The 24,753-nt window shown below is 37.4% G+C and overlaps 2 protein-coding genes across 4 annotated transcripts; one reads left to right on the top strand and one right to left on the bottom strand.

Moving 5' to 3' along the window:
- The first annotated feature begins 1,365 nt into the window (after window positions 1–1,365).
- On the top strand, window positions 1,366–18,567 carry LOC107921970 (uncharacterized). Of its 2 annotated transcripts, none has more exons than XM_016851764.2 (15): window positions 1,366–1,808; window positions 2,106–7,113; window positions 7,196–7,384; window positions 8,014–8,128; window positions 8,434–9,487; window positions 10,226–10,673; window positions 10,966–11,019; window positions 11,105–13,970; window positions 14,061–14,174; window positions 14,293–14,423; window positions 15,456–15,548; window positions 15,735–16,007; window positions 16,115–16,775; window positions 17,576–17,651; window positions 17,734–18,567. In XM_016851764.2, the coding sequence occupies exons 1-15, from the start codon at window positions 1,504–1,506 to the stop codon at window positions 17,831–17,833; spliced, it is 11,487 nt and encodes a 3,828-aa protein (XP_016707253.2). In that variant the 5' UTR covers window positions 1,366–1,503; the 3' UTR covers window positions 17,834–18,567. The 2 variants fall into 2 exon arrangements, with proteins under 2 accessions (XP_016707253.2, XP_016707254.2); XM_016851765.2 differs by having other exon boundaries at window positions 1,367–1,808; window positions 15,738–16,007.
- Window positions 18,568–19,713: 1,146 nt separating this feature from the next.
- On the bottom strand, window positions 19,714–24,260 carry LOC107922668 (extra-large guanine nucleotide-binding protein 1). 2 transcript variants are annotated; one of them, XM_016852800.2, is made up of 8 exons: window positions 22,726–24,260; window positions 22,482–22,619; window positions 22,290–22,394; window positions 22,039–22,203; window positions 21,706–21,880; window positions 21,183–21,424; window positions 20,950–21,085; window positions 19,714–20,827 (listed from the first exon to the last, which is right to left on the bottom strand). In XM_016852800.2, exons 1-8 carry the CDS (start codon window positions 23,824–23,826, stop codon window positions 20,727–20,729), a joined length of 2,163 nt encoding a protein of 720 aa, XP_016708289.2. In that variant the 5' UTR covers window positions 23,827–24,260; the 3' UTR covers window positions 19,714–20,726. The 2 variants fall into 2 exon arrangements, with proteins under 2 accessions (XP_016708289.2, XP_016708288.2); XM_016852799.2 differs by having other exon boundaries at window positions 20,925–21,085; window positions 22,726–24,257.
- Between the last annotated feature and the right edge of the window lie 493 nt (window positions 24,261–24,753).

Raw genomic sequence — 24,753 nt, 5'->3', positions numbered from 1 at the left:
ATCTAAATTAAAATCCTAAAATTTAGAATTAAATCACTGATATGACATAAAACTATTAGAAAGTGAATATATTTCTATTTCATACAATCTTTTCTCTTCAAGCAAAATAATAAAAGTTTGATCACAAATAACTAAAGCTTCTAGATTTGAATAAACTTTCACACTCATTTATTTATGTTTATTTTGAATTTTAGTTTTAATTTTTTTATATTTAATATTACAAACTTTTAATAATTTTTTTAATTTAAAAATTACATTCCAAATAAATATAAGCAAATGAATGTTTATATTGAAATGCACTTAAACATCAATTTTTTTTAATTCATTTTGAATTTGAATTTTTAAAAAAATATTTTTTTTTATTTTTAATGACGTGGTTGTTCATATCAACAATCGTTGTTGTTGTGAATAGTCATGTCAGCATCCCAATGATTGACTTCATTAAATATTAATAACCGCATCAGTATAGTAACAATTAACAATGGAAATCGTTGGCAGAAATGATTAATCGTTGAAATTTTAACTTCTGAGGACTTAATTATGTTTTTCCTAGAAGATATAATTTTTTTTTTGAAAAAACCTTTTAGCTAAGATATAAAGTATATTTCATAAAATTCGTATAATGATAGATTTAGTCTTCAATATTTACATCTTTTGTCTATTTGACTTTTTTTTTTAGTTAAATTGATTATTAACCTTTTAAAAGAGTGAAATCATTTTTTAATGTAAATGCTTATGAAAACATTAATTTTTTTTAATGATGTTGGTGTAACAACCTGATAATAATTTACATGTACTTCATGCTGACATGACACTATTTGTTTTATATGCCCCTTAACAAGGAATTTAAAAATTATAAAATATTCAAAAAAAATAAAAAATAAAAAATTCTTAAAAATTAGCATGAAATATACATGTATTGCCATATAAGCTATTATGTTTAAAAATTAAATGTTTTAGTCAGTATTTCTTTTAAAAACAACCATTTGACTCTTTTTAGAAGGTTAATGGTCAAATTCGATTATTTTTATAAGGTTGAGGTCAAATTTAACTAAAAAAAAGAATATGGATCAAATTGATAAAAAAAATAAATATTAAGAGCTAAATTTATTATTATGTCAAAAAATATTTATAAATCAATGGAACTTAGTTGAGAGAGAAGGCTTTTAAGTACAAAGATTGAAAATGAAATGGTAAATGATTATTATATTTACAATTTTAAAGGACCTAGCAGAAAAAGAGTGTAAATTTAATATTTTTCGGTGATATTTTAAAATTTTAAAATTTAATGATCAGAGTATAAATTTAATAATAGTTGAGTGACTTTAGATGCAGTTTACCAAAAAAAACTACAGCTATAATTCGGTATTACAGAAGAAAGAGAAAATATAAGAAAGAAAGGGAAAACGCCACAACGGAACGCTTTGAAACGCATCCGGTGGGGCAAGCAAGCGCAGAAGGGAAACGATCAAGAAATGCGAAGCCATAGATATCTTTTCAACAATGATGCAAGGTCTCCACCACCAACAACAGCAACTGGCTGCTCTCCTTTCCGCTGCCCTAACCAAAGACACCACCGCCGCGGCCACCGCTTCCGTCACTTCTTCTTCCTCCACCACTGCCTCAACTACGCTTCCCACAACTACATCAACTCCCACTGTTTCAACCAAATCCGACGAAAACGACTCAGCTCGTCTTGCAGCTATTAATTCTCTCCACCGCGCCATCATTTACCCTCCTAACTCCATCCTCGTCGCCCACTCCGCTTCTTTCCTCGCCCAAGGCTTCTCTCAACTTCTTTCTGACAAGTATAATTCTCTCCCTCTCCCTCTCGCTCGCATTTAATTTTATTTGAATTTCAACATTATTTATGCTTATTTCTTTTCTTTCTTTCTTTTTTTTACTTTCTTTGTTTTCTTATTACGTGGTAACAATTTTTTATTTCAAATAAAAGAAGAATTGTTCTTATGTATGCTTGACCATTAAATTGTTAAATTACAATTTAAAAGGATGCTTATAGACTATAAATTATGAGTTCTGTGAACTTTGAGATCATGCTTCCAAATTTTATAGCTTGTTGAAATTTCTGGCAAAAATGTGATCAGGTCATACGCAGTGAGGCAGTCTGCTGCTATTGCATATGCTGCTCTTTGTGCGGTTGTGTGTTCGGTCCCAATAGGATCAAGTGGGAGGCAAAACCATGTTATGCTCAGTAGTTTGGTGGACCGGTTCATTGGATGGGCTTTACCACTGCTTAGTAATATTAGTGCTGGGGACGGGACCACGGAACTGGCCTTGGAAGGTCTACGTGAGTTTCTTAGTGTTGGTGATGTGGGTGCGATTGAAAGATATGCTTTACCAATCCTCAAAGCATGCCAAGAACTTCTGGAGGATGAGAGAACTTCCTTGAGTTTATTACATCGGCTTCTAAGTGTTTTGACTTTGATATTATTGAAGTTTTCACTGTCTTTCCAACCGCATTTTCTTGACATTATTGATCTTCTTCTTGGATGGGCATTGGTGCCTGACCTTGCAGAATCTGACAGGAGGGTCATTATGGATAGTTTCTTGCAATTTCAGAAGCATTGGGTGGGTAATTTGCAGTTTTCTCTGGGATTGTTGTCTAAGTTCCTGGGAGACATGGATGTATTGCTTCAGGATGGGACCCATGGAACCCCACAACAGTTTCGTAGGTTGCTTGCATTGCTTTCTTGTTTTTCTACAGTTTTGCAATCTACTGCATCTGGATTGCTGGAAATGAATCTACTTGAACAAATAAGTGAACCTCTAAGCAAAATGCTTCCCCGGTTATTGGGATGTTTATCTGTTGTTGGAAAGAAGTTTGGATGGTCAAGATGGATTGAGGATTCTTGGAAGTGCTTGACTCTATTGGCAGAAATATTACAAGAAAGGTTTTCCACGTTTTACCCACTTGCTATTGACATATTATTTCAGAGCTTGGAATTGGGAAATACTAGTCGGCCTATTGGAGCTGGGAAGATAACCTCCTTTCAAGTTCATGGAGTGTTAAAAACTAATCTTCAATTATTATCTTTGCAAAAGCTTGGCCTCCTTCCCTCATCTGTGAAGAAAATTCTTCATTTTGACAGAGCAATATCTCAGCTACGCTTGCATCCAAATCATTTAGTCACTGGAAGTTCTGCAGCTACTTATGTTTTCTTGCTTCAACAGGGGAATGATGAAATAGTTCAACAGGCAATGACCTTGTTAACTGAAGAACTGGAGCTGTTGAAGGGTATGCTTAAAAAAAAATTAGTTCATGGAGAGGAGGTTAATAGTGCGGGGGATTTGAGATGTTACTCTAAACTTGAGTTGTTTGCATTGATTAAATTTGATTTGAAAGTTTTGTTAACCTCCGTTTCCTTGTGTGGATGTAACAATTTGATTGTCCAACCAAAGATCGCTGCCTTGTATCTTCAGAGGTCAGAAAGTTTAATTTCTTTTATCATTGAGAAGCTGAGTCCTTTTGAGTCACCTATTCAGTTTTGTGTGGAATTGCAAGTCCATGTTATCAAGACACTGGATAGGTTAAGTATGGTTAAATTCTTTAGCAAGTGTTCTATTAGAAATCAAAGTGGCAACATACCTGTTGGGGATGCTGCTACTGAAAAAGTACTTGATGGTAATAGTCTTAGAGATGTCCATCCAGCTGTGATTATTGAGTATCTAAGGGAGTTTGGCACACTTCTTGTTAGAGCTCTCCATGTGTCTTCTCCTGTCGCAGTTAAAATAGTTGCTTTGGAATGGGTACAAAGATTCTGTGAAAATCTCATTTCCATATGTGAGAGTCCAAATATGAGATATAATTTTTATGAAGAATTTGGATATGTCTCTCTTTTTGGAGATTTGATTTTCTCTATTTTGGAGGCTGCATTTGACAGGGAACCAAAGGTCAGGTTACATGTCACATTATCTTTGGAGCTGCTTTTGCAAGCTAGGTTGATGCATCCCTTGTACTTTAATTCTGTTAGTGATGTGGTCCTGGAAAAGCTTGGTGATCCAGATGCTGACATTAGAAATGCCTATGTTAGGCTTCTGTCTCATGTCTTGTTGACTACAATGTATGTATATGGTATACATGATATTGGAGCCTGTAGCAATTCCAGGCCCCGAGCTCTTATGTTAGGCAATGGTTCAAACTTGTACTGGAAGCAAGTATTTGCCTTAAAGCAGCTGCCTCAGCAGCTTCACTCTCAGCAACTTGTTTCCATTTTGAGTTACATTTCACAACGATGGAAAGTGCCTCTTTCTTCTTGGATCCAACGGCTTATTCATACATGTAGGAGCTCTAAGGACAGCAGTTTGGGACAGCTTGAGGAGACTGGGATTGTAGGTGCAAATGATCTATGGTTGGATATAAAAATGGAAAATATTCTTGAAAAATTTTGCTCTGTTAATAACCTCGCTGGTGCTTGGTGGGCCATACATGAGGCAGCTAGATATTGTATTTCTACTCGCCTACGAACTAACCTTGGTGGGCCCACTCAAACTTTTGCAGCTTTGGAACGGATGCTTTTGGATGTTTCACATGTGCTACAGCTTGACGGTGAACAGAATGATGGAAGCTTAAGTATCATAGGTTCTTCTGGCGCACACTTGTTGCCCATGAGGTTATTGTTGGATTTCGTTGAGGCTCTTAAGAAAAATGTATATAATGCATATGAGGGATCTGCTGTTTTACCATCTGCTGGCCGACAGAGTTCATTGTTTTTCCGGGCAAACAAGAAAGTATGTGAGGAGTGGTTTTCTCGTATTTGTGAGCCAATGATGAATGCTGGTTTGGCATTACAATGCCACGATGCTACCATTCAGTACTGCACTCTGCGGCTGCAAGAGCTTAAAAATCTGGTGGTGTCAGCTTTTAAAGAGAAGTCTCAGGCTCAGGTAACTGAATACCTCCATAACATGAGGGAGAAATATATTGGAGATATCTCAAGGATTGTTCGGCACATGTCATTGGCTCTATGCAGGAATCATGAATCAGAGGCTCTAATTGGTCTGCAAAAATGGGTTTCACTTACCTTTTCTCCACTACTTTTGGATGAAGACCAGTCAGTGAATCACAGTGGCATAGTTGAACCTTTCCAGTGGATAACTGGGCTTGTATATCAGGCAGAAGGTCAATATGAAAAGGCTGTTTCTCATTTTGCTCACTTGTTACAGACTGAGGAGTCACTCAGTACTATGGGTTCTGATGGTGCACAGTTTTGCATTGCACGTATTATAGAGAGTTATACGGCTGTATCTGACTGGAAATCTCTGGAATCCTGGCTTTTAGAGTTGCAAACACTGCGGGCTAAATATGCTGGAAAGAGTTATTCTGGTGCTTTAACTACGGCTGGCAATGAGATGAATGCAATTCATGCATTGGCACAGTTCGATGAGGGTGATCTTCAGGCTGCATGGGCATACCTGGATTTGACACCAAAATCTAGCAGTGAACTCACACTTGATCCCAAACTAGCCTTGCAAAGGAGTGAGCAGATGCTTTTGCAGGCATTGCTTTTTAAGATTGAGGGAAATCTGGACAAGGTGCCACATGAATTGCAGAAGGCCAAGTCAATGCTGGAGGAAATGTTGTCTGTTCTGCCACTTGATGGATTAGCTGAGGCTACTGCATGTGTCACACAGTTACATTGCATCTTTGCAGTTGGAGAAGGCTATGACCTAAGCCAAGGGAACTGCTGGAAGCACATGGGCAGCCAAGGCAAATCCAAACTAAATCAGTCTGGTCTAGGTTCATACTTGTTGCCACTGCAGCCTTTGATTAAAGGAATACATCAAGATTGTAACCCTTGGTTGAAAGTTCTCCGAGTTTATCGAACCATTTCCCCTACTTCTCCTGTTACCTTAAAGCTTTCTATGAATCTGATGAGTTTGGCTCGTAAACAAGGAAATCTGACGTTGGCAAACTGTTTGATTAACTATCTGAGAGATCATGTGTCGAGTTGCTCTCATGAGAGATACTGTAATTTGCTAAACTTGAATTTACAATATGAGGGAATCTTGATATTGCACGCTGAGAACAAGATTGAAGATGCTTTTGCAAATATTTGGTCATTCCTTCGTCCTTATTTATGTTCTTCATCATTTATTGTTAATGATGTTGATGATGGTTTGATGAAGGCCAAGGCTTGCTTGAAACTTTCAAATTGGTTGAGACAGAATTATTCCAGTTTGAATTTGAGGAATATTGTTCTCAGGATGCTATCAGATCTAAATGTGGCTACTGTTTCTTCCAGTGGCACAGGTGGTTATTCTTTCAGTGATGAAAACTTAAGCTCTAAATGGAGCTTAGATGTTATTGTTGAGGAAATAGTGGGTACAGCTACAAAGTTATCCACTCAACTTTGTCCGAAAATGGCCAAGTCTTGGATTTCTTATGCTTCTTGGTGTTTCAATCAGGCCAAGAGCTCTGTTGCTAACCAGCAAGAGAAGTGTCTTCAGTCATGCTCTTTTTCTCCTATTCTGGTTTCTGAACTCACACCTAAAAGATTCAAGATGACCGAGGATGAGATCCAAATAGTGGAATCTGTTATACTGCCACTTTTTCAGAAGAGGGATAGTGCTGAACATGTAGATGATGGAGCAGAGCAATGGGGTTTTTGTTCTGGTTCTGCTGAAAATTTGAGAACCAACAATATGTTGATGACTTTGGTACAGCAACTTGTGGATATTATGGAGGCTGCAGCTGGAGCACCTGGTACAGAAAACTCTGGTGGTGAAAGGCTTTCTTCCACTCTAGCTTCTCAGTTGCTGAGTTCTTTACAACATGCAAATTTTGGAATAGAAGAAACACATTTAACATATGTAATTGATAAGTTGATTGATATTTGGTGGTCATTGAGGAGGAGAAGAGTCTCCCTATTTGGGCATGCAGCTCATGCTTTCATAAAATATCTATTATATTCGTCTACCAAGCTTTCTGATGGTCGGTTGTCTGGTGATTTTTGTCAGTCCCAAAAACAAAAAGTTGGCAGCTATACCCTGAGAGCTACATTATATGTCATGCACGTTCTTCTCAACTATGGATTAGAGTTAAAAGACACACTTGAACCTGCGCTTTCAACAGTTCCTCTGTTGTCATGGCAGGCAAGCAGTTGTTTCTAGTTTCTCCCATGCCATTTTCTCTTTTCATCAAAACTTCTTATTAACATTACATTTATCTTTGTAGGACATTACACCTCAATTGTTTGCTAGGTTGAGTTCACATCCTGAGGAAGTTGTCCGGAAGCAGATAGAGAGCTTATTAATGATGTTAGCCAAGCTTTCTCCTTCATCTATAGTGTACCCAATGCTGGTTGATATAAATGCTTATGAAGAGAAGCCCTCTGAGGAACTTCAGCACATTCTTGGCTGTTTGGTAATTTAAAATTTAGTGCATTATAAAATTTTAAATACTATGATGCAAGATCTCTGATGAATAACTAGTTTTGTTTACCTGTCATTTGGTTGCTGCTTGCCAGTTGTTGAAGTGTTTCAATTTTTTATTTGTCCTGTCTATGCCTATTTATTTGCAATATTGAAGAGTCATCTGTGATATTCTGCATACTGTCTCGTTGATTAAATGAATAAGTAGCTCTTAAATAAAGTTGTTTGCACCTTTTTATAGCACATATTGCTTTATATGTTTATTAATACCTTTGTCTTAAACATGCTATCCATGCCAATTCTGCAATCTAAATGTTTTATAACATCTGACAGAGGTTTTAAGTGGTGACTTAATAGGATTATTAGCTTTTGAAAGTTGCATGGAAATGAATCAGAAATGCAAAAGTGAACGAGATAACTTCTTTGTGAGTGTTTGAATGCTTCTGTGCTGCTCAAATGCATATGTATTGATGTAAAATTAAATCCTTTGTCTTGTTAATCCTTTTTGCTCATATGCCTGTAGACTTTTGGTTCTCTTGGGGCTTTATTACCTTGGTTCTGTTTTGTTGAATGATGAGTTGCTTATATACAAATTTTAAGGCATAAATTTGCTGCATACAGAGAGAGCTTTATCCAAGATTAATTCAGGATGTGCAACTAGTGATTAATGAGCTGGGAAATGTGACTGTCCTTTGGGAGGAACTATGGCTGAGCACACTTCAAGATCTTCACATGGGTAAGCTTAGCATCAAAAGGGTTTCTTCTGCTCTGTTTTGTTTGTATATGCATTCCTACGATTTTATGATGTTTCATATTAAACATGAATGGTGATATGTAACATGCATATCCTGAAACTGTATGACATATGAGTTGCATCTAACTAGAGGTAATTTGCTACTTCAGTTTAAACTATACTACATAGCAATTGTCGAATTGGTTATTGCTAGCATGTATATTTATTGGTCTTCTCTTGTGCTTTTTTCTTTTGTCTTCTATTTTGCTGGTTCATTTCCTCTCCATGTTGACTGAGTTTGCTTTCAGATGTAATGAGGCGTATAAATGTTCTGAAAGAGGAAGCTGCACGGATTGCGGAGAATACTACACTTAGCCAGAGTGAGAAGAACAAGATAAATGCTGCCAAATACTCAGCTATGATGGCTCCCATTGTTGTTGCTTTGGAACGCCGTCTAGCTTCAACTTCTAGGAAGCCTGAAACACCTCATGAATTATGGTTCCATCATGAATATAAAGAGCAGTTAAAATCGGCCATTGTAAGCCTTAAGACTCCTCCAGCATCTGCTGCTGCACTTGGAGATGTTTGGCGGCCATTTGACCATATTGCTGCATCCTTAGCATCTTATCAGAGGAAATCTTCAATTTCTTTAGGGGAAGTTGCACCTCAGCTGGCTATGTTATCATCCTCTGATGTTCCAATGCCTGGTCTTGAAAAGCAAGTCGCTCCATTTGAATCTGACAGAGCTCTCACTTCAGCTCTACATGGAATTGTCACAATTGCTTCTTTCTCAGAACATCTTACTATCTTATCAACCAAAACGAAACCAAAGAAACTTGTTATTCTGGGTTCAGATGGTAAAGCATACACTTATTTGTTGAAAGGACGTGAAGATTTGCGTCTTGATGCGAGAATCATGCAGCTGTTGCAAGCCATAAATAGTTTTCTACATTCATCTTCTGCTACTAACCATAACTTGCTTGGCATTCGCTACTATTCTGTGACTCCAATCAGTGGTCGGGCAGGTCTAATCCAATGGGTGGATAATGTGATAAGCATATACAGCATCTTTAAGTCTTGGCAAAACCGTGTCCAGGTTACACAAGTTTCTGCTTTGGGAGCTGGAAGTGCAAAAAGTTCTGTTCCTCCTGTTCCCAGGCCAAGTGATATGTTCTATGGAAAAATTATTCCTGCCCTCAAGGAGAAAGGCATTAGGAGAGTAATTTCCAGAAGGGATTGGCCTCATGAAGTCAAGCGTAAAGTTCTTTTGGATCTTATGAAGGAGGTTCCTAAGCAGCTTCTACATCAAGAGCTTTGGTGTGCAAGTGAAGGGTTCAAAGCCTTTAACTCAAAACTGAAGAGGTATTCTTCATTTTCTTTCAGTAACAGGCTTGCTCCCGGAAAGCTTCACTTAGCCACACTTGAAAAGCCATAACTTATATCAGAAAGAAACTAAAACTGCATTGTGGGCTTTGTCCCTTTAAACCATAAAGTTTTACACCCAGAAACTTTTCAATTGCAGTCATTATTAAACTTAGTAAGAAAATCATTTAAGAAAGCACCTGAATACCCTTATTTACATAAGAACAGAGTTAACCTCATGAATAGTTGTACGAACATTAACCATAAAATCTATTCGATTATAAATGGAAACAAAAATCGCAAGTGCTAAGATACTAAGAAATTGAGCCTAATGAACCCTGAATCAATCGATGTTTAATTTCTGGCCAGAAAGCCATGTTTGGTCCAAATTTAAATATTCTTCCGAGTGCTGTAAAACCACAAAAGGATTGATGTGCATTCACAATCAATTTTATGTGCTCATAAAATGTGCTTCTTGTGAATGGTATCATTATTGATGGCAAACTGAATTTTGGTATTATTCTATCCTTTTTTATAAGATTCAAGTGCCATTCTCGTTGGAATAGTTGTATCTCATCTGCATATAAATGGTTTTAAACTTTTAATATTATTAGTAAAAGATGGGACTTGAAATTATATATAATTTATCTTGATGGTGATGCATGCTTCTGTCCTATTTTTTAAACATTAAGATAAATAGTGAAACATTTAAGCATATGTTTTATTTTCCCCTTGTAGGTATTCTGGAAGTGTTGCAGCCATGAGTATGGTCGGTCACATTCTGGGCCTTGGTGACAGGCATTTGGATAACATCCTTTTGGATTTCAGTAGTGGGGATGTGGTGCATATTGATTATAATGTTTGTTTTGATAAAGGGCAAAGACTAAAAGTCCCAGAGATTGTTCCATTCCGGCTAACCCAGACAATTGAGGCTGCATTAGGGTTGACAGGCATAGAAGGTACATTTAGAGCAAATTGCGAAGCAGTTGTCAGTGTTCTAAGGAAGAATAAGGATCTACTATTGATGTTACTGGAAGTATTTGTATGGGATCCACTTATAGAGTGGACACGTGGAGATTTTCATGATGATGCTGCCATTGGTGGTGAAGAAAGAAAGGGCATGGAGTTGGCTGTTAGCTTGAGTTTATTTGCTTCTAGAGTGCAAGAAATTCGTGTTCCCTTGCAGGTTCTTATTTGCATGTGCTTGTGGTTTTTAATTTTTAGACTTGGAAGCATGATTGACTCTATTGGCCACAGCCACAACTTGCTTGGTTATTATTTAGGCTGTGTAATTACCGACTTTATGGAGTATTTTCTGTTCTAGGCATCATTTTAAATATCTAATTTCCTGATTTTGGTTAGGATTTTAATCAGTCTGATAATCTATTGTTTACTTGCATTGCGTGAACTGTTTGTTGTCTCTATTGCGGAAATTATTTGGAGTTTTTACAGTTTTTGGTATCTCTCAATTTTTACAGGAACATCACGATCTTTTGTTGGCTACATTTCCAGCTGTCGAATCTGCTCTTGAGGTAATGATTCCCACCTGCAACTTTTTCTGACAAGCATTTTGTTTGCTTTGAACTTGAAATGTTTATTGTTGAACTCATGTTTCAGAGGTTCAGAGATGTTCTGAATCAATATGAGCTTGTCTCTGCTCTTTTTTATCGAGCTGACCAGGAGCGTTCCAATCTTATTTTACACGAGACATCTGCAAAGTCAATTGTTGCTGAAGCAACTTGTAATTCAGAGAAAATTTGTGCATCATTTGAAATCCAAGCTCGAGAGTTCAAACAAGCAAAGAATGTGGTAGCCGAGAAAGCTCAACAAGCTACAACTTGGATTGAGCAGCATGGAAGGATACTTGATGCTTTACGAGGCAATTTAATTCCTGAAATCAGTGCCGGCATGAATCTCAGTGGTATGGCAGATGCTTTGTCTCTTACGTCTGCTGTTCCCGAAGCTGGAGTTCCGCTGACTATAGTACCTGAGCCCACACAAGCCCAATGCTATGATATAGATAGGGAAGTTTCTCAGCTTATAGCTGAGTTGGATCGTGGGCTCTCTTCTGCAGTAATGGCACTTCAAGCCTATTCATTGGCTTTACAAAGAGTACTACCTTTGAATTACCTCACAACCAGCACAGTGCATGGCTGGGCACAAGTACTGCAGCTATCTGCAAATGCTGTTTCTTCTGACATCCTTTCTCTAGCAAGAAGGCAGGCTTCTGAATTGATTGCAAAAGTACATGGGGATAACCTTGAGTTTATGAAAAGCAGTCATGATGACCTTTGTTTTAAAGTGGAGAAATACGCAGCAGAGATTGAGAAAGTTGAGGAAGAGTGTGCTGAGCTGGTGAACTCAATTGGCTCGAAGACTGAATCAAAAGCTAAGGATCGACTTATGTTTGCTTTCATGAAATACATGCAATCTGCTGGTCTTGTAAGGAAGGAAGATGCTAATTCTTCTCTGCAATATGGAGAATCAAAATATGATGGTACAAAGGCTTCTAGAATACGAGAGGATCTGGAAGAGAAGAAAGACAAAGTCTTATCTGTTCTTAGTGTAGCTATGCGTTCATTGTATGATGATGTCAAGCATAGGATACTTGAAATATACAGTCATACCAATAGGGCTCAAATCGAGAACAGTCGACCACAATCTGATCTTGGTACTGTCTTCTCTGGGTTTGAAGAGCAAGTGGAGAAATGCATACTTGTTGCTGGATTTGTAAATGAACTATGGCAGCAAATTGGAGGAGACATGCCGGGTGTTGATAGAGATTTATATTATTCAAAGTATTATTCTGAAGGAAACTGGGCTTCAATATTCAAAACCATTTTAAATTGCTGTAAGAGTTTGATTGGGGAAATGACTGAAGTTGTTTTACCTGATATAATGAGGTCTGCTGTTTCATTCAATACAGAAGTTATGGATGCATTTGGATTAATCTCACAAATAAGGGGATCTATTGACACGGCATTGGAACAGCTAGTCGAAGTCGAATTAGAGAGGGCATCCTTGGCTGAACTAGAACAAAACTACTTTGTTAAGGTTGGCCTCATTACTGAGCAACAGTTGGCTCTTGAGGAAGCTGCTATGAAGGGTCGGGATCATCTATCTTGGGAAGAAGCAGAGGAGCTGGCCTCTCAAGAAGAGGCTTGCCGGGCACAACTGGAACAGCTCCACCAAACTTGGAATCATAGAGATATGCGAACTTCTTCTCTCATAAAAAGAGAAGCTGAGATTAAAAGTTCCTTGGTTTCTTGTGAACAGCATTTTCAGTCTCTAATTACTGGTGATGACTTTAGAGAGTCCCATCGTTCAAAAAGCCAAGTATTACTGGCCATCTTAGTTAAACCCTTCTCTGAGTTAGAATCAGTTGATAAAGCATTATCTTCATTGAGTAGCTCCTTTGCTCCTCATTCAGATGAAATTCCTAATTTAGTGGAATTTTTGAGTTCTGGACACTCAGTATCAGAGTGTGTTTGGAACTTTGGATCTTTATTAAACAACCATTCTTTCTTTATTTGGAAAATAGGTGTTCTGGATTCTATCCTTGATTTATGCATACATGATATGGCTTCATCAGTGGATCAAAATCTAGGATTTGAACAGCTTTTTGATGTTGTTAAGAGAAAGCTTGAAATTCAACTTCAAGAGTATATTGGTCGCTACCTCAAAATACGAATTGCTCCAGCTTTACTATCTTGGTTGGATAAAGAAAATGAACATTTGAAGCTACTGACTGAGGGAGCAAAGGAGCCCAGTAATGATCATGTAAGGAAGGATGTTGAGGCTGTTAAAAAGGTCCAGCTTATGCTTGAGGAGTACTGCAACACACATGAAACTGCTAGAGCAGCAAGATCAGCAGCTTCTGTCATGAAAAGGCAGGTGAATGAGCTAAAAGAAGCTCTTCGCAAGACTATACTAGAGATTGTGCAAATGGAATGGATGCATGATGTTGGCTTGACCCCTTCACATACTAGTAGAGTTCTGTTCCAGAAATTTTTTTCTAATGATGATGAATTGTATCCTGTTGTTCTAAACTTTAGTAGACCTAAGTTGTTGGAAACTATGCAATCTGTCTTATCAAAATTAGCTCGTGCAATAGAGGGCCTAAAATCGTGTGAGCACACTTCTATTGTAGCAGAAGGTCAGCTGGAAAGAGCAATGGGATGGGCTTGTGGTGGACCAAATTCCAGTGTAGCGGGAAATTCGTCAGCCAAGGCTTCTGGAATTCCCCCTGAATTCCATGACCACCTGATGAGACGCAGGCATCTGCTTCAGGAAGCAAGAGAAAAAGCATCAAGCGTTGTCAAAATTTGCATGTCAATATTAGAGTTTGAGGCATCTCGGGATGGTATTTTTCAGATCCCTAGAGAGGGGTATGCATTGAGCACTGGCAGTGATAGCAGGACATGGCAGCAAGCTTACTTCAATGCACTAACAAAATTGGAGGTTACCTATCATTCTTTTACACGTAAGTTTCCCATATTAATGGATGCTTGAATGATTTAATTGAATTATGATATCAAATGGGTGGTTACTATAGTCTTTTGACTCGTATTAGGTATTGAACAAGAATGGAAGCTTGCTCAAAGCAACATGGAAGTTGCTTCTAGTGGCTTGTATTCTGCAACTAATGAACTATGCATTGCGTCTCTTAAAGCAAAATCTGCCTCAGGTTACATTTCCTTTCTTTTGACTACTTAATTTCTAATCATCTGAATGCATTTTCATGTGTGGAACTCAGACAAGCATGTCTATCTGTTTTTCTTCTGCATTTGCATTTTTGTTTTCAGGTGATTTACAAAGCACTGTTCTTGCAATGAGAGATTGTGCATATGAAGCCAGTGTTGCTTTATCTGCATTTGCTCGTGTATCCAGAGGCCATACTGCTTTAACTTCTGAATCTGGTTCAATGCTGGAAGAGGTATTGTTTGCACTTTTTCTTTAATGTCAATAACAATCAAAAGATGCTCTCTAAGTAGATCATAAAGTGTCAGCAGAATTTACTAATGGCTTTGTTTTAAAACTTTCATCCTGTTGAAGGAAAAATACCAACATTAATGGTTTTGTTCATTTATTTATTTTTAACATCTTTGTTTTTTAATGTGTTCTTGTAGTTTCATTATGGGTTGATAGCACATATTAAGACTTGTAGAGTAGTTTTTTCTTTTTGTTTGTGTCTGTGCTCCTTAACTTCTGTTCAATTTATTAATGTGACTCACCCACAACATTCCTTCAAGGATGAACAGCCCATAGAAGCATGCCAGAGAACGTTTGGAAAACTGCACCCCTAGTCTATAGCAATGCCCTAACATATCCCCCCCCCCCACCCCACTTGGACTAAAATAGAACAGGCATCCACACCTTTACAAAGCAATGCTACTATTGCCCATATTGACAATCATGTCTTGTGCACAAAGTCCTCCTATATAAGACAACCAAGGAATTATCCAACTCCCACCCAAGACCATTAGAACATCCCAAACAAAGACATCAAGGTAAACAATCTCAAAGCTGAAACAGCGACAGTTTGCATGCTTGCTGTTGTATAGCTTTTTCTACAAATTGGAGTATCATGGCTTTGATTAAGGCATGGTAGGCAGAAACGTAGAAATATATATTGTTAAGTGATTGGTTTCTGTTAGTAACTTGAGAAAAACTCTGCACCCACTGCCTCAAGAAATCAAATAATTATAAAGGTGAAAAGAATAAAGATGCTATCTATTGCAGGAACTTTGGCTATTTCTGGTGTTGCTTAAGGTTAAGCATCTTTTGTTATTTAGCCAGTCGCATCACCGAGACATGCTCTTATAGAGCCCATTCATCTTTTGTTTTCTCCTGTTGTCTTTTTTGCAATTTATGCTGTTACACTCTCTTCTGAAATCTAACTGAAGGAATTCCTTTTATGTTCTCCTTGATGCTTCCCTCTCTCTGATGTTATTGAGCTTCTCTTTAGGTTTTGGCAATAACTGAAGATCTGCATGATGTCCACAATCTGGGAAAGGAGGCTGCATCTGTACATCGTTCTCTTATGGAAGATCTTTCGAAGGTTCCCATTTTTTTGAATCATCTCTTTGGTTTTGCTTCACTGCGTAGTTTCTTTGTAATGGATGTTTGTGTTTAGCTGCCTTGATTCGGTTTGTCTTTTTCATAAAATTACATAACTTTGTGAAAGCTCTTCTGATCTTAGAGACTCTGTGATTTGACAACTATATTACCCCTTTTGCTGTTGTAGCAGGCAAATGCAATCCTTCTTCCACTAGAGTCAGTTTTAGCCAAGGATGTCTCTGCTATGACTGAAGCTATGGCTAGGGAGAGAGAGACCAAGATGGAAGTATCTCCAATACATGGACAAGCCATATACCAGTCTTATGGCTTAAGAGTTAGGGAGGCTTGCCAGACCTTCAAACCTTTGGTGCCATCACTTACCTTTTCTGTGAAGGAACTACATTCATTGTTGACCACACTTGCGCGAACTGCCAGTCTCCATGCTGGGAACCTGCATAAGGTATAATCCAGTTTCAATATTTAATAATGATTTAGATTATATGAACCATAGCATGGCATATTGATGATACCAAGAGTAATAATAATTCTTGCTCGCTTTCTCTCCAGGCTCTTGAAGGACTGGGTGAAAGCCAGGAAGTAAAATCACAGAGCATTAGTTTGTCAAGGCCAGATCTTGCCAGTGATGCCACTGAATATGATGAAAGAGGGGGTGAGAGCATGTCGACATCAGGCAGTGGGAGCCCCAAAGATCTTGTTGGTCTAACTGGGATTCCTTTGCAAGAGAAAGAATGGATATCACCACCAGATAGCATTGGAACTAGCGGTACGGAATCTAGTATTACCTCAAATGGTACTAGTCTTTCAGATAGCATCAATGACCCAATAGTAGAGATGATGGAAAAGATTTCACTTGATTCTAGTCAGAAAAAGGATCATGGTGATCCAAATTTTGTTCCATCTTCTGAAAGTGAATATGATGAAATCTCACATTGTGGGCATAGAATGTCCGAGAACATGGAGGTAAAAAATACTAATGAAGTGAAATCAGCAAATGAAGAGACCAATGAAAATCTGAAAACTGTACCCTCAGTGAATGATGAAGCAGTGAGTGCTCCTCTTGAATCTTCGCAACCTTCAAACAATGTGAACTTGGATGTGAAATTTCAGGGTAAGGACGAAGTATCTACATTAGGCAAAATTGAGGTTGGTGATGAGAGTCATGAAGTTCCTGTTCCTAGCACAGACACAGCAAGTCGAATAGCAAGGGGTAAGTGTAAAATCCAAATTAAAGAACCATCTGTTGGTTTTTACTTTTTTTAATATTTATTGTTTGGATAGTACTTTGGCCACTAAGAAACAGAGGTTGATTTGTTCTTGGAACCATGATTAGGAACTGCCTACTTATTAGTTCTGTTGATTATTTTGAGTCAAACATGCTAGTGTACTGAATGCAACTCTGGGTTTTTCATCCATTCTGTAAGCTGTTAGAGGACACAGCATCTTTTGAGCACTACATAAATCACCCAAAATTTTCCCGCAAACTCAAATGGATCTCCTGATTGCCCTAGTATGCTAGTTGCACCTAGAACCATATTATGCTTTTGTCCACAGTTGCTGCTATCTATAGCTTTGCTTTTCATCCAACTTGAGATCTCAATATTGAAATGTTTATTTTGTTTGACGAGTAGATAAGAATTGATTTTTTCATTTTTGGCCAAAGGATAAGGATTAATTAGGGGAAAATTATGAACCTATAAATTGCATGATGTGAAGTCTGACCTGGAGTTTTCTTGATGTGATTTTTTCCCTCTTTATTAAGATTAGGAGATGCTACTGCTTTGCCATGGATTTTGTTAAATCTATCTAGGTGCCACTGTACTAGCTTTGATTTTTTGGTTTTTACTAGATACTAACTATTGAAATATTCTTGTTTTATAATGGGTTTCTTCTCCACTCCCCTTTCTCTTTCTCCAGGATACTTTGTGAGCTTTTAGTACAAGAAACCTGTTAAAAGAAACTAGGGTTCCCTCCTTTACTTCCATTGGTGTAACCTATTTCTGCCTGCAGGTAAAAATGCTTATGCAATGTCAGTCCTAAGACGCGTTGAAATGAAATTAGATGGGCGAGACATTACGGAGAGAAGGTATCTACTTCCTTCTGAGACTGCAAATGGGTATCAAGTGAAATGTGTATTAACAGACTGTTTCTTTTGTAACATTTTTCAGGGAAATTAGCATTGCAGAGCAAGTGGATTATCTACTTAAGCAAGCTACTAGTGTTGACAACCTTTGTAGCATGTATGAAGGTTGGACGCCATGGATTTGAAGTCTTTGTTTGCAAGTTGGTGTCAACTGCTGGAGGTACTTCAATTACCCGTCATGTTGGCTGACTAGACACAACGGAGTCATTGTCTAGGATGGCATCTATTGGCTTACAAGAAAGAAAAAAGAAAGAAGAAAGAGAAGCCTGGTCCCCTCTTGCAGAACGAACCCGTTGCCCCTACTTGAGGAATGAGATGAAGGGCATATGCTCCAACCCTGTTTCAGAATACATCTCAACAGGAGGTGCTTTATCATCAAGTTGGGATAGCCACATCGAGGTTTTGAGCTGGAGTTTATTTTGGCTTCATCTGCCTCCCATGCAACTGGGCCCGACGGCGTAATGGCAAACATTGGACATCATTTAGATGGGAACTTCGATGAAAGCCGCCATACATTGTGGTATCAAAATGATCACCGGTTGACATGGAGAAAAAAGATTAGCTTCATGATTTCTGCAAAATCTCGTATGGCATTTCCATCTTTGCTTTGTTAGATGAAGTCTCATTTACTTTTATCATATTGGCAGTGAATAAAAAAGAATGATGTGTATATCCAACTCGATAGATTGATATTTATATGTAATCATTACATTTGCTATATATGTTCTAAGCTGTAGTCCTTAATGATTCATGTTGTATTTTTTATATATAGGATAGGGATTCACTTACACCGGTGTCAATGTAAAACTTAAGTGATTTTACTACTAAATTATTTTTATCAATTTAACCGTTGAATTTATCAAGATGTTTGTACAAGTCATATATGTAAAATTTTGAATCAATCTGATATTTTAATCATATCAATTAAAATATTGTTTATATTAATATATATTTAATAGTTGAAAATTCACTTAAAACTAGTTAAAAGATTTTAATTTAGTCAAACTTAACCTGCATAATCTCTACAATGAAATATTAATTTTATAAAGGAATACGAAAAAAATGTAAAATAGTGAATTATTTCCCTTTCACATCTTCCAAAATATCAACCTCCAGAAAAGAAAATCTTAAAATATCTCAAAAACCCTTTTCAAAATTGTTGAGAAATAGATTTGTAACGTAAGCCCACTGGCCACGTGAAAATTGCCAGTCTTCTTCTACTTCTAGAGAAAACAAAAAATGGGTTCCCACAATAACAAACGAGAAGAAAAAGATACCATGCCACCTGTACACTACTTGGGTGGCCTGAATTAGCCCGGGCTTGGGCTGAATTTAAATCAGAATTAAATAATTGTTCTTTATTTGAGTTGAACTATAAATTTTATATTTTAAACAAATAATGAAAAATTGGATTAAATTTAAGTTTGTACTAAAATTCTGATTAAACACCAAAATTTAAAATTCGAGTTAAATTATTGATATTGTTAAAATTATTATTTAGTTATATAGCTACTAAATTGTATTTTTTAACTTTAAAATGTTATTAATAAATTAAAAATATTAATAATTAAACTTAAAGATCTAAAATTTGGAAAGTAAAAAAAAAACAAAATTCCAAAGTAAAATAAATTATTGCGTATTGTAACCTTTCTAAATGGAAATGGAAGATGGTATGCACAAACAGATGGCAGAAGTTTGGTCGAGGAGAGAGAGAAGATATTGAGGAAGGATTTGGGAATATCCTTTTCTTCCAAATGAACAGTATCTAGGGGCCGTCCCACACATGGGTTCTTTGTTTCCAATGAGTCAGAACCCACAGATACTGACACCGCCAATGAAAACTACAACTGATTTGGCAAAAACCACAACTCTCCCTGCTTTTCTCTCCTTTCTTCTATATTAACCCTTTTGGTTCTCCTCTCTGTTTCTTCCAGAAAAGCAAAAGCATATCATAAACAAATTCCTAAGAGAGTGAGAAAAATGTCTGCAGTAGTTGGTGGATGGATGGGCGAGGTAGCAGCAAAGCTTAAAGAGAAAGTTGAAGCAAGAAAACCATTCTTGTCAAAAAGGGCCAAGAAAGACCAACCGTTTCCGACCAAAGAAGGGCATGTTGAAGACAAAGATGCTTCTAAAGATGATACTAACGAAACCACAATGTCTGAAGCTACTGTCTGTCTGCTTATGGACCGATTTGTACCTTGGTGATGATAAATTAGAGAAAGTTCCCTTGTCCTAACTTTGTTGGGTCTTATATGTAAAAGCAACTCTATGCTTTGTGTAAATTAGAGTTGTTTTATTGTGGATATGGCAGCCAGCTCTGCTTTTAGTGTTCAATTCTTTTGTATCTGAGCGCTGTATATGATTAGCTGTTCTTTTTAAACATATCCAGTAATGCTTGAGTGTTTTCTAATTGATTTTCGAGTTACATACATACATACATACATACTTACATATTGGAAATCTAGTAAATACAAAAGAAAGAAGTGCTTGCCCTGCTTTAGAATTGAGTTCTGTGATTTAGAGCACACACGCACACACAAAACGTGGGTCATGAAGTTGTGCTTGCCTCAATATGGGTAGTAGTGGAGAACTCGGTGCTGATGAAGCTATTGTCGTTGTAATCCCACTTAAGGATTTCTCTGGCGTATCTGAAAGCGTCATCAACAGAATCAGGCTCCAAACCAGTAACCATACAAACATACAACTTACTATGTGTAAGAGAATCGAATAGCCTCTTGAACTTCACAGCAATATAATGGAAGGCACGTTGTGCCACTGAAGCAGTAAGATTGTTGTTATGGTGACTGATAACTGGATTGAAGTCATGGAACCATTCACACCGAGTCAGAGGAACCTCCTCCATCTTTTCTAAGAGTAGGTCAGCTTTGTTGAGTATAAGGAGGAAGTCCTTTTGCTCCAAGGTGGGATGACTGACTATAGTTTCAAACAGTTGCTTGCTTGCCACCATTTTGTTTATAAGAACTCCATTACTGTCTAACCAAAACTCGTCGTAGTCAGTCAAGGAGACGCAAAATAGGACCATGTTGACATCTTCAAACATTCCCACCCACTTGCAGCTTTCCCCAAGGCTACTGGGATGCAGTCTAATAAGTTGGTACCTGCAGATGCAAAACCAATCATGTTAAGCAAGTTCAAAGTGATTAGAAGACAAATAAAAGTACACAACTTTAAGTGTAGAATCAAATATAAGCTAGCCTTGCTAATGGATCATGTTGATAACCATCAATAAAGCTTTCTCTTTCTCTTGTGGGAAAAGAGAATTCCATGCTAGAAAGTCCATTGGATGATTGGGTTCCCTCAGCATACAAGATATCCATGTCTGATGGCTCGTAATCTGTCCTTGAGATCTCAACAGCCTGAGAAAAAGATTAACTTCAAAAACTACTCCAATTGCTAAGCAATTCCAGCTGTTCACTTAGTTGGAAGGATAAAAACCCAGAGCAGCAGGCTTACCCGTTCTAGGAAATAAGTAGCAATCCTGGGCAGCATTTGGAGTTCATGCCTCCGGTTATAAGTGGCCTGAAAGGCTGCATCATTCCACAGCTCCTGAATAAATGGTGCATATTCACGAGTAGCAGCTGGGAAGATGACTTCCAGATTACCAGATACCATCACTTGGACAAGCCACTCCGAGAAGGCTTTCAGTCTTGGGGAAAGGGAATATTTTGTTTTACTATCAATCTGGCTTGCACCGCCTGTCAACAATGAAGATCACACTATTAAATAATAAAGTCAATTATTCTATGCCAGATCCTAAGAATATATATCTAAAGTATTGCAAATACTTGAGGCTTTTACAGATCATATTGCTATCTGTGAGGCTTATCACTACTGATCCAAGTATTGCAGGGGATAATAGAAAAGTTTTACCTGAGAATGCATCTATTTTTATCGGTAACCAACTTCGCAGAGAACAAAATAATTTATAAAAAAAACTTGCAGAAAAATGACTACTTAATAATCATTATTGTTGTACCCGAAGAACCAGGTCCATCAGCAAACTGCAATTTTCTATTCTCTAGTAAGACTTCTTCAAACCGTTCTCGTCCTTCAAGCAATATAGCAAGATATCCATACAAATTGCATTGGATCTTCAATTTGATATTTTGGCGTTCATCTTCTGAGAAAGGAACATTATACAGAATCTTGGCCTGAAATATGTAACAAAAATTAATGTTTCACTTGGACATCCTATCTGCATGTCTAGTGTTATAGAACCATAGTAGTCATCAGTAACAGATTCTGTTTACAGCCATCAAAAATGGGTGAAAGGCTAATTGAAATGAGTTGCCTCCATTGATATATTTACCTGCTTATATATTGTACTTGTGCCTGATTTTTGATAGCCAACTAGTAGAAGTTTAAGAAGCACTTGCTGCTCCAGGGTCCTCTGGCTGACATCTTCCCCAGCAGGGTTCACCACATTAGGAGGAACCGGCAAAGACAAGAGAGCGCAGAAAAGTTTAATTCTTGTCTGAAAATAAGGTACATGTACAACATCCATGTTATTACTAGTATATGCCATAAGGGGAAAGTTTATATATCCCTATGCAAATATACCTTCTTCCATATAGGTCCCTTTTCATTCTTCTGACCCTCTTCCTGATAATATCCATCTGCACTTAGCCAAAAGCTCGGTTTTCCTTCACAATTAACTCCAGCAAACTGAAAACATTTTGATAGATTGGCACTGACCTTACATGTCTAAAATATCATAACTTAAAAGAAGTCAATCATGTACATCACAACAACCTGCAGCATCCACAGCTCTTTTCTTGTAATCTCTCTATCATTTACGAGTACTTTTGCATTTCCATTGCTAGCCTTAGCCTTGATACGACCTCCAACATTTAGCTGGGCAGTAATAATCTGGCAAGGACCATGTCCTTCCTGATTATTTTAACACAGCAGTAATTCAATTTTAGTGGAAGATAATGGAAGCTAGTTTACTTGAATGAAAAGAAAAAAAAAAAAAGAAGGAAAGTTTAGTCATTACCTTTCCCCAAAATCCAGATACTTTATCATACCAATAGCGTCCTGGTTTTAGTTTCTTTGGTGGGTTTTGGCAGGTCTGCAAAACATGCAACTTATATTGATTCAGAGGCTCTCCATTTATAAGAACCAGCTGAGGTGGTAGCTGGTTTGCCTTGCTTGTCTTCTCAGAACTCATTGCCTGTTTAACTTCCAACTCATTGAGCAACTGCTTGAGCAGCCTGGAACATTTTCCAAGACTTGCTCGCCTTGACTCGTTGATCTTCTTCCCTATGCAAGTAACACATTTTCTCCCCTCTGGCATCGACCCCATTGCTCTCAACACACACTTACAACAATACTTAGCATTACAAACAATGCAAATCTCTTTCTCCGTAAACCGGTTTCCCTCTAAACACCTATAACATGACCCTTTTTTCCCGTTCCTCTCAATAGATTGTTCAGCAGTATGCGTGCTTTGCGTCTCGGAATAGTTGGAATTGGACTCTCCCTGGACCATGTCGCACGATTCAGGGCCACGGAAAGTTACAACAGATGGTCTTTTGACATGGCGAGTAGTAGTCTCTTTGTTGTGAATATCCTCCCTTTTTTGAGAAAATACCCCAGATGATGAAACTGATGGTGAGCTCAAAACGGAACCTGTTGCATCAGAATCGGGAGGATCCATGTACTTGTTGTGCAACCCTAAACCTTGCTTGCAATCATCAGCTAAACTATCATGAACATGAGAATTTTGCATAATGCCACAACTTCCTATGCCATCAATTGTCTGACCTAATGAATCCAAACTAACAACTTGAATTGATGGTTCATTGGACAGACCAGAACCAATTTTTTTGTGTCTGGCTAGATTTTGCTTCATTTTGTTAGTATTTACAACAGGTTGGATAACTGGCAATGAAATGCTGTTATTCAAAACATAGGAAGAAGAAACAGTGGCAGCAGTTGGGAGTTGGTCAACGTCCACCGGAACTGCGCTGGGGATATCAAAACTGACGGGAGGACCATTGTACTCAATAGCAAATGAGTATTCAACGTTATTATCATCATCTTTGGGAGGGGATGATTGCCCAACATGGAGAATTTTTCTTAGGATCCCCGCCATGACTTCTATATTTTAAGTCTCAATTCCAAAGAAACTAAGCCAGCAATTGTAATTCCATAAACCAGAGGAACGCAGGGGAAAAGAAAAATCAAACTTTAAAACCCATTAGCCACCAGAATAACAATTAGCTAATAACTCATTCAAACAATTAAGAAGGAAAGATGGGAGACGTACAAGGAGTGGGAAATTTCCAGGAAAAATTGAGAAGGGAAATGAAAGAATAAAGAAAAATAAACATGGTAGAGTGAGTCTTGTGTTAAGAGTAAAAGATGGGGACAGGAGAAAACATATTCGGGTTGCATTTATTCATTGTTTTTCCACGTCAACACGCTGGAGAAGGAAATGATGAAATTTTGCACACTTGAAATGAAATGAAGTGCCTCATTTGTCAAAGGAGTATGGAATGGAAACATCCCTCTGAATCGCCAACGACAAAGGCCATGTTTGGTTTCCTTAAAAGTGATGAGATATAACCAACTCCACAAAATGTGACACCATAAATCACTTTTTTCATCATTATTATAGGACTCCAATACAGAAATTATTTTATGGAATCTATAAAATTATTTTTTAATTATTTAATAATTTTTCACTAATTTTTCTATGTAATTGATATATAATTTTGTTAATTTTTTCCTCCAATCCTAAACTCCGAACTTTGAATCTTAAATCTTGAACTTGGGTTCAGGGTTCGAGATTCGGGGTTAAGATAAAAAAATTATAAAAAATGTGTTAATAGTATTAAAAAAATTATTGAAATATCGTTAAATAATTAGAAAAAAATCATGAATGATATAATAAAAAGATTCTATAAAATAATTTCTCGGTGAAAAGAAACTACAAAATAATTTCTCGAAAATCAACCCCTATTGGCTATTATATACATTTTTTTTGTATTTGTAATAATTATTATATACTCGTATCATA

Source organism: Gossypium hirsutum, chromosome D01 (assembly GCF_007990345.1).
Source record: "Gossypium hirsutum isolate 1008001.06 chromosome D01, Gossypium_hirsutum_v2.1, whole genome shotgun sequence".
Lineage (NCBI taxonomy): Eukaryota > Viridiplantae > Streptophyta > Magnoliopsida > Malvales > Malvaceae > Gossypium > Gossypium hirsutum.
The sequence above is the reverse complement of the archived record's forward strand: the minus strand, read 5'-3'. Positions and strand labels throughout refer to the sequence as shown.

Bases quoted from the DNA above. Each gene is read 5' to 3' on its own strand.
- LOC107921970 (XM_016851764.2), top strand. From the start codon at position 1,504: ATGATGCAAGGTCTCCACCACCAACAACAGCAACTGGCTGCTCTCCTT. The intron at 16,008-16,114 runs GTATAATCCAGT...CTTTCTCTCCAG, and splicing joins ATGCTGGGAACCTGCATAAG to GCTCTTGAAGGACTGGGTGA. The intron at 17,652-17,733 runs GTATCTACTTCC...AACATTTTTCAG, and splicing joins CGAGACATTACGGAGAGAAG to GGAAATTAGCATTGCAGAGC.
- LOC107922668 (XM_016852799.2), bottom strand. From the start codon at position 23,826: ATGGCGGGGATCCTAAGAAAAATTCTCCATGTTGGGCAATCATCCCCT. The intron at 22,620-22,725 runs GTAATGACTAAA...TAAAATAATCAG, and splicing joins TATCTGGATTTTGGGGAAAG to GAAGGACATGGTCCTTGCCA. The intron at 21,086-21,182 runs GTAAGCCTGCTG...TCTTTTTCTCAG, and splicing joins CTACTTATTTCCTAGAACGG to GCTGTTGAGATCTCAAGGAC.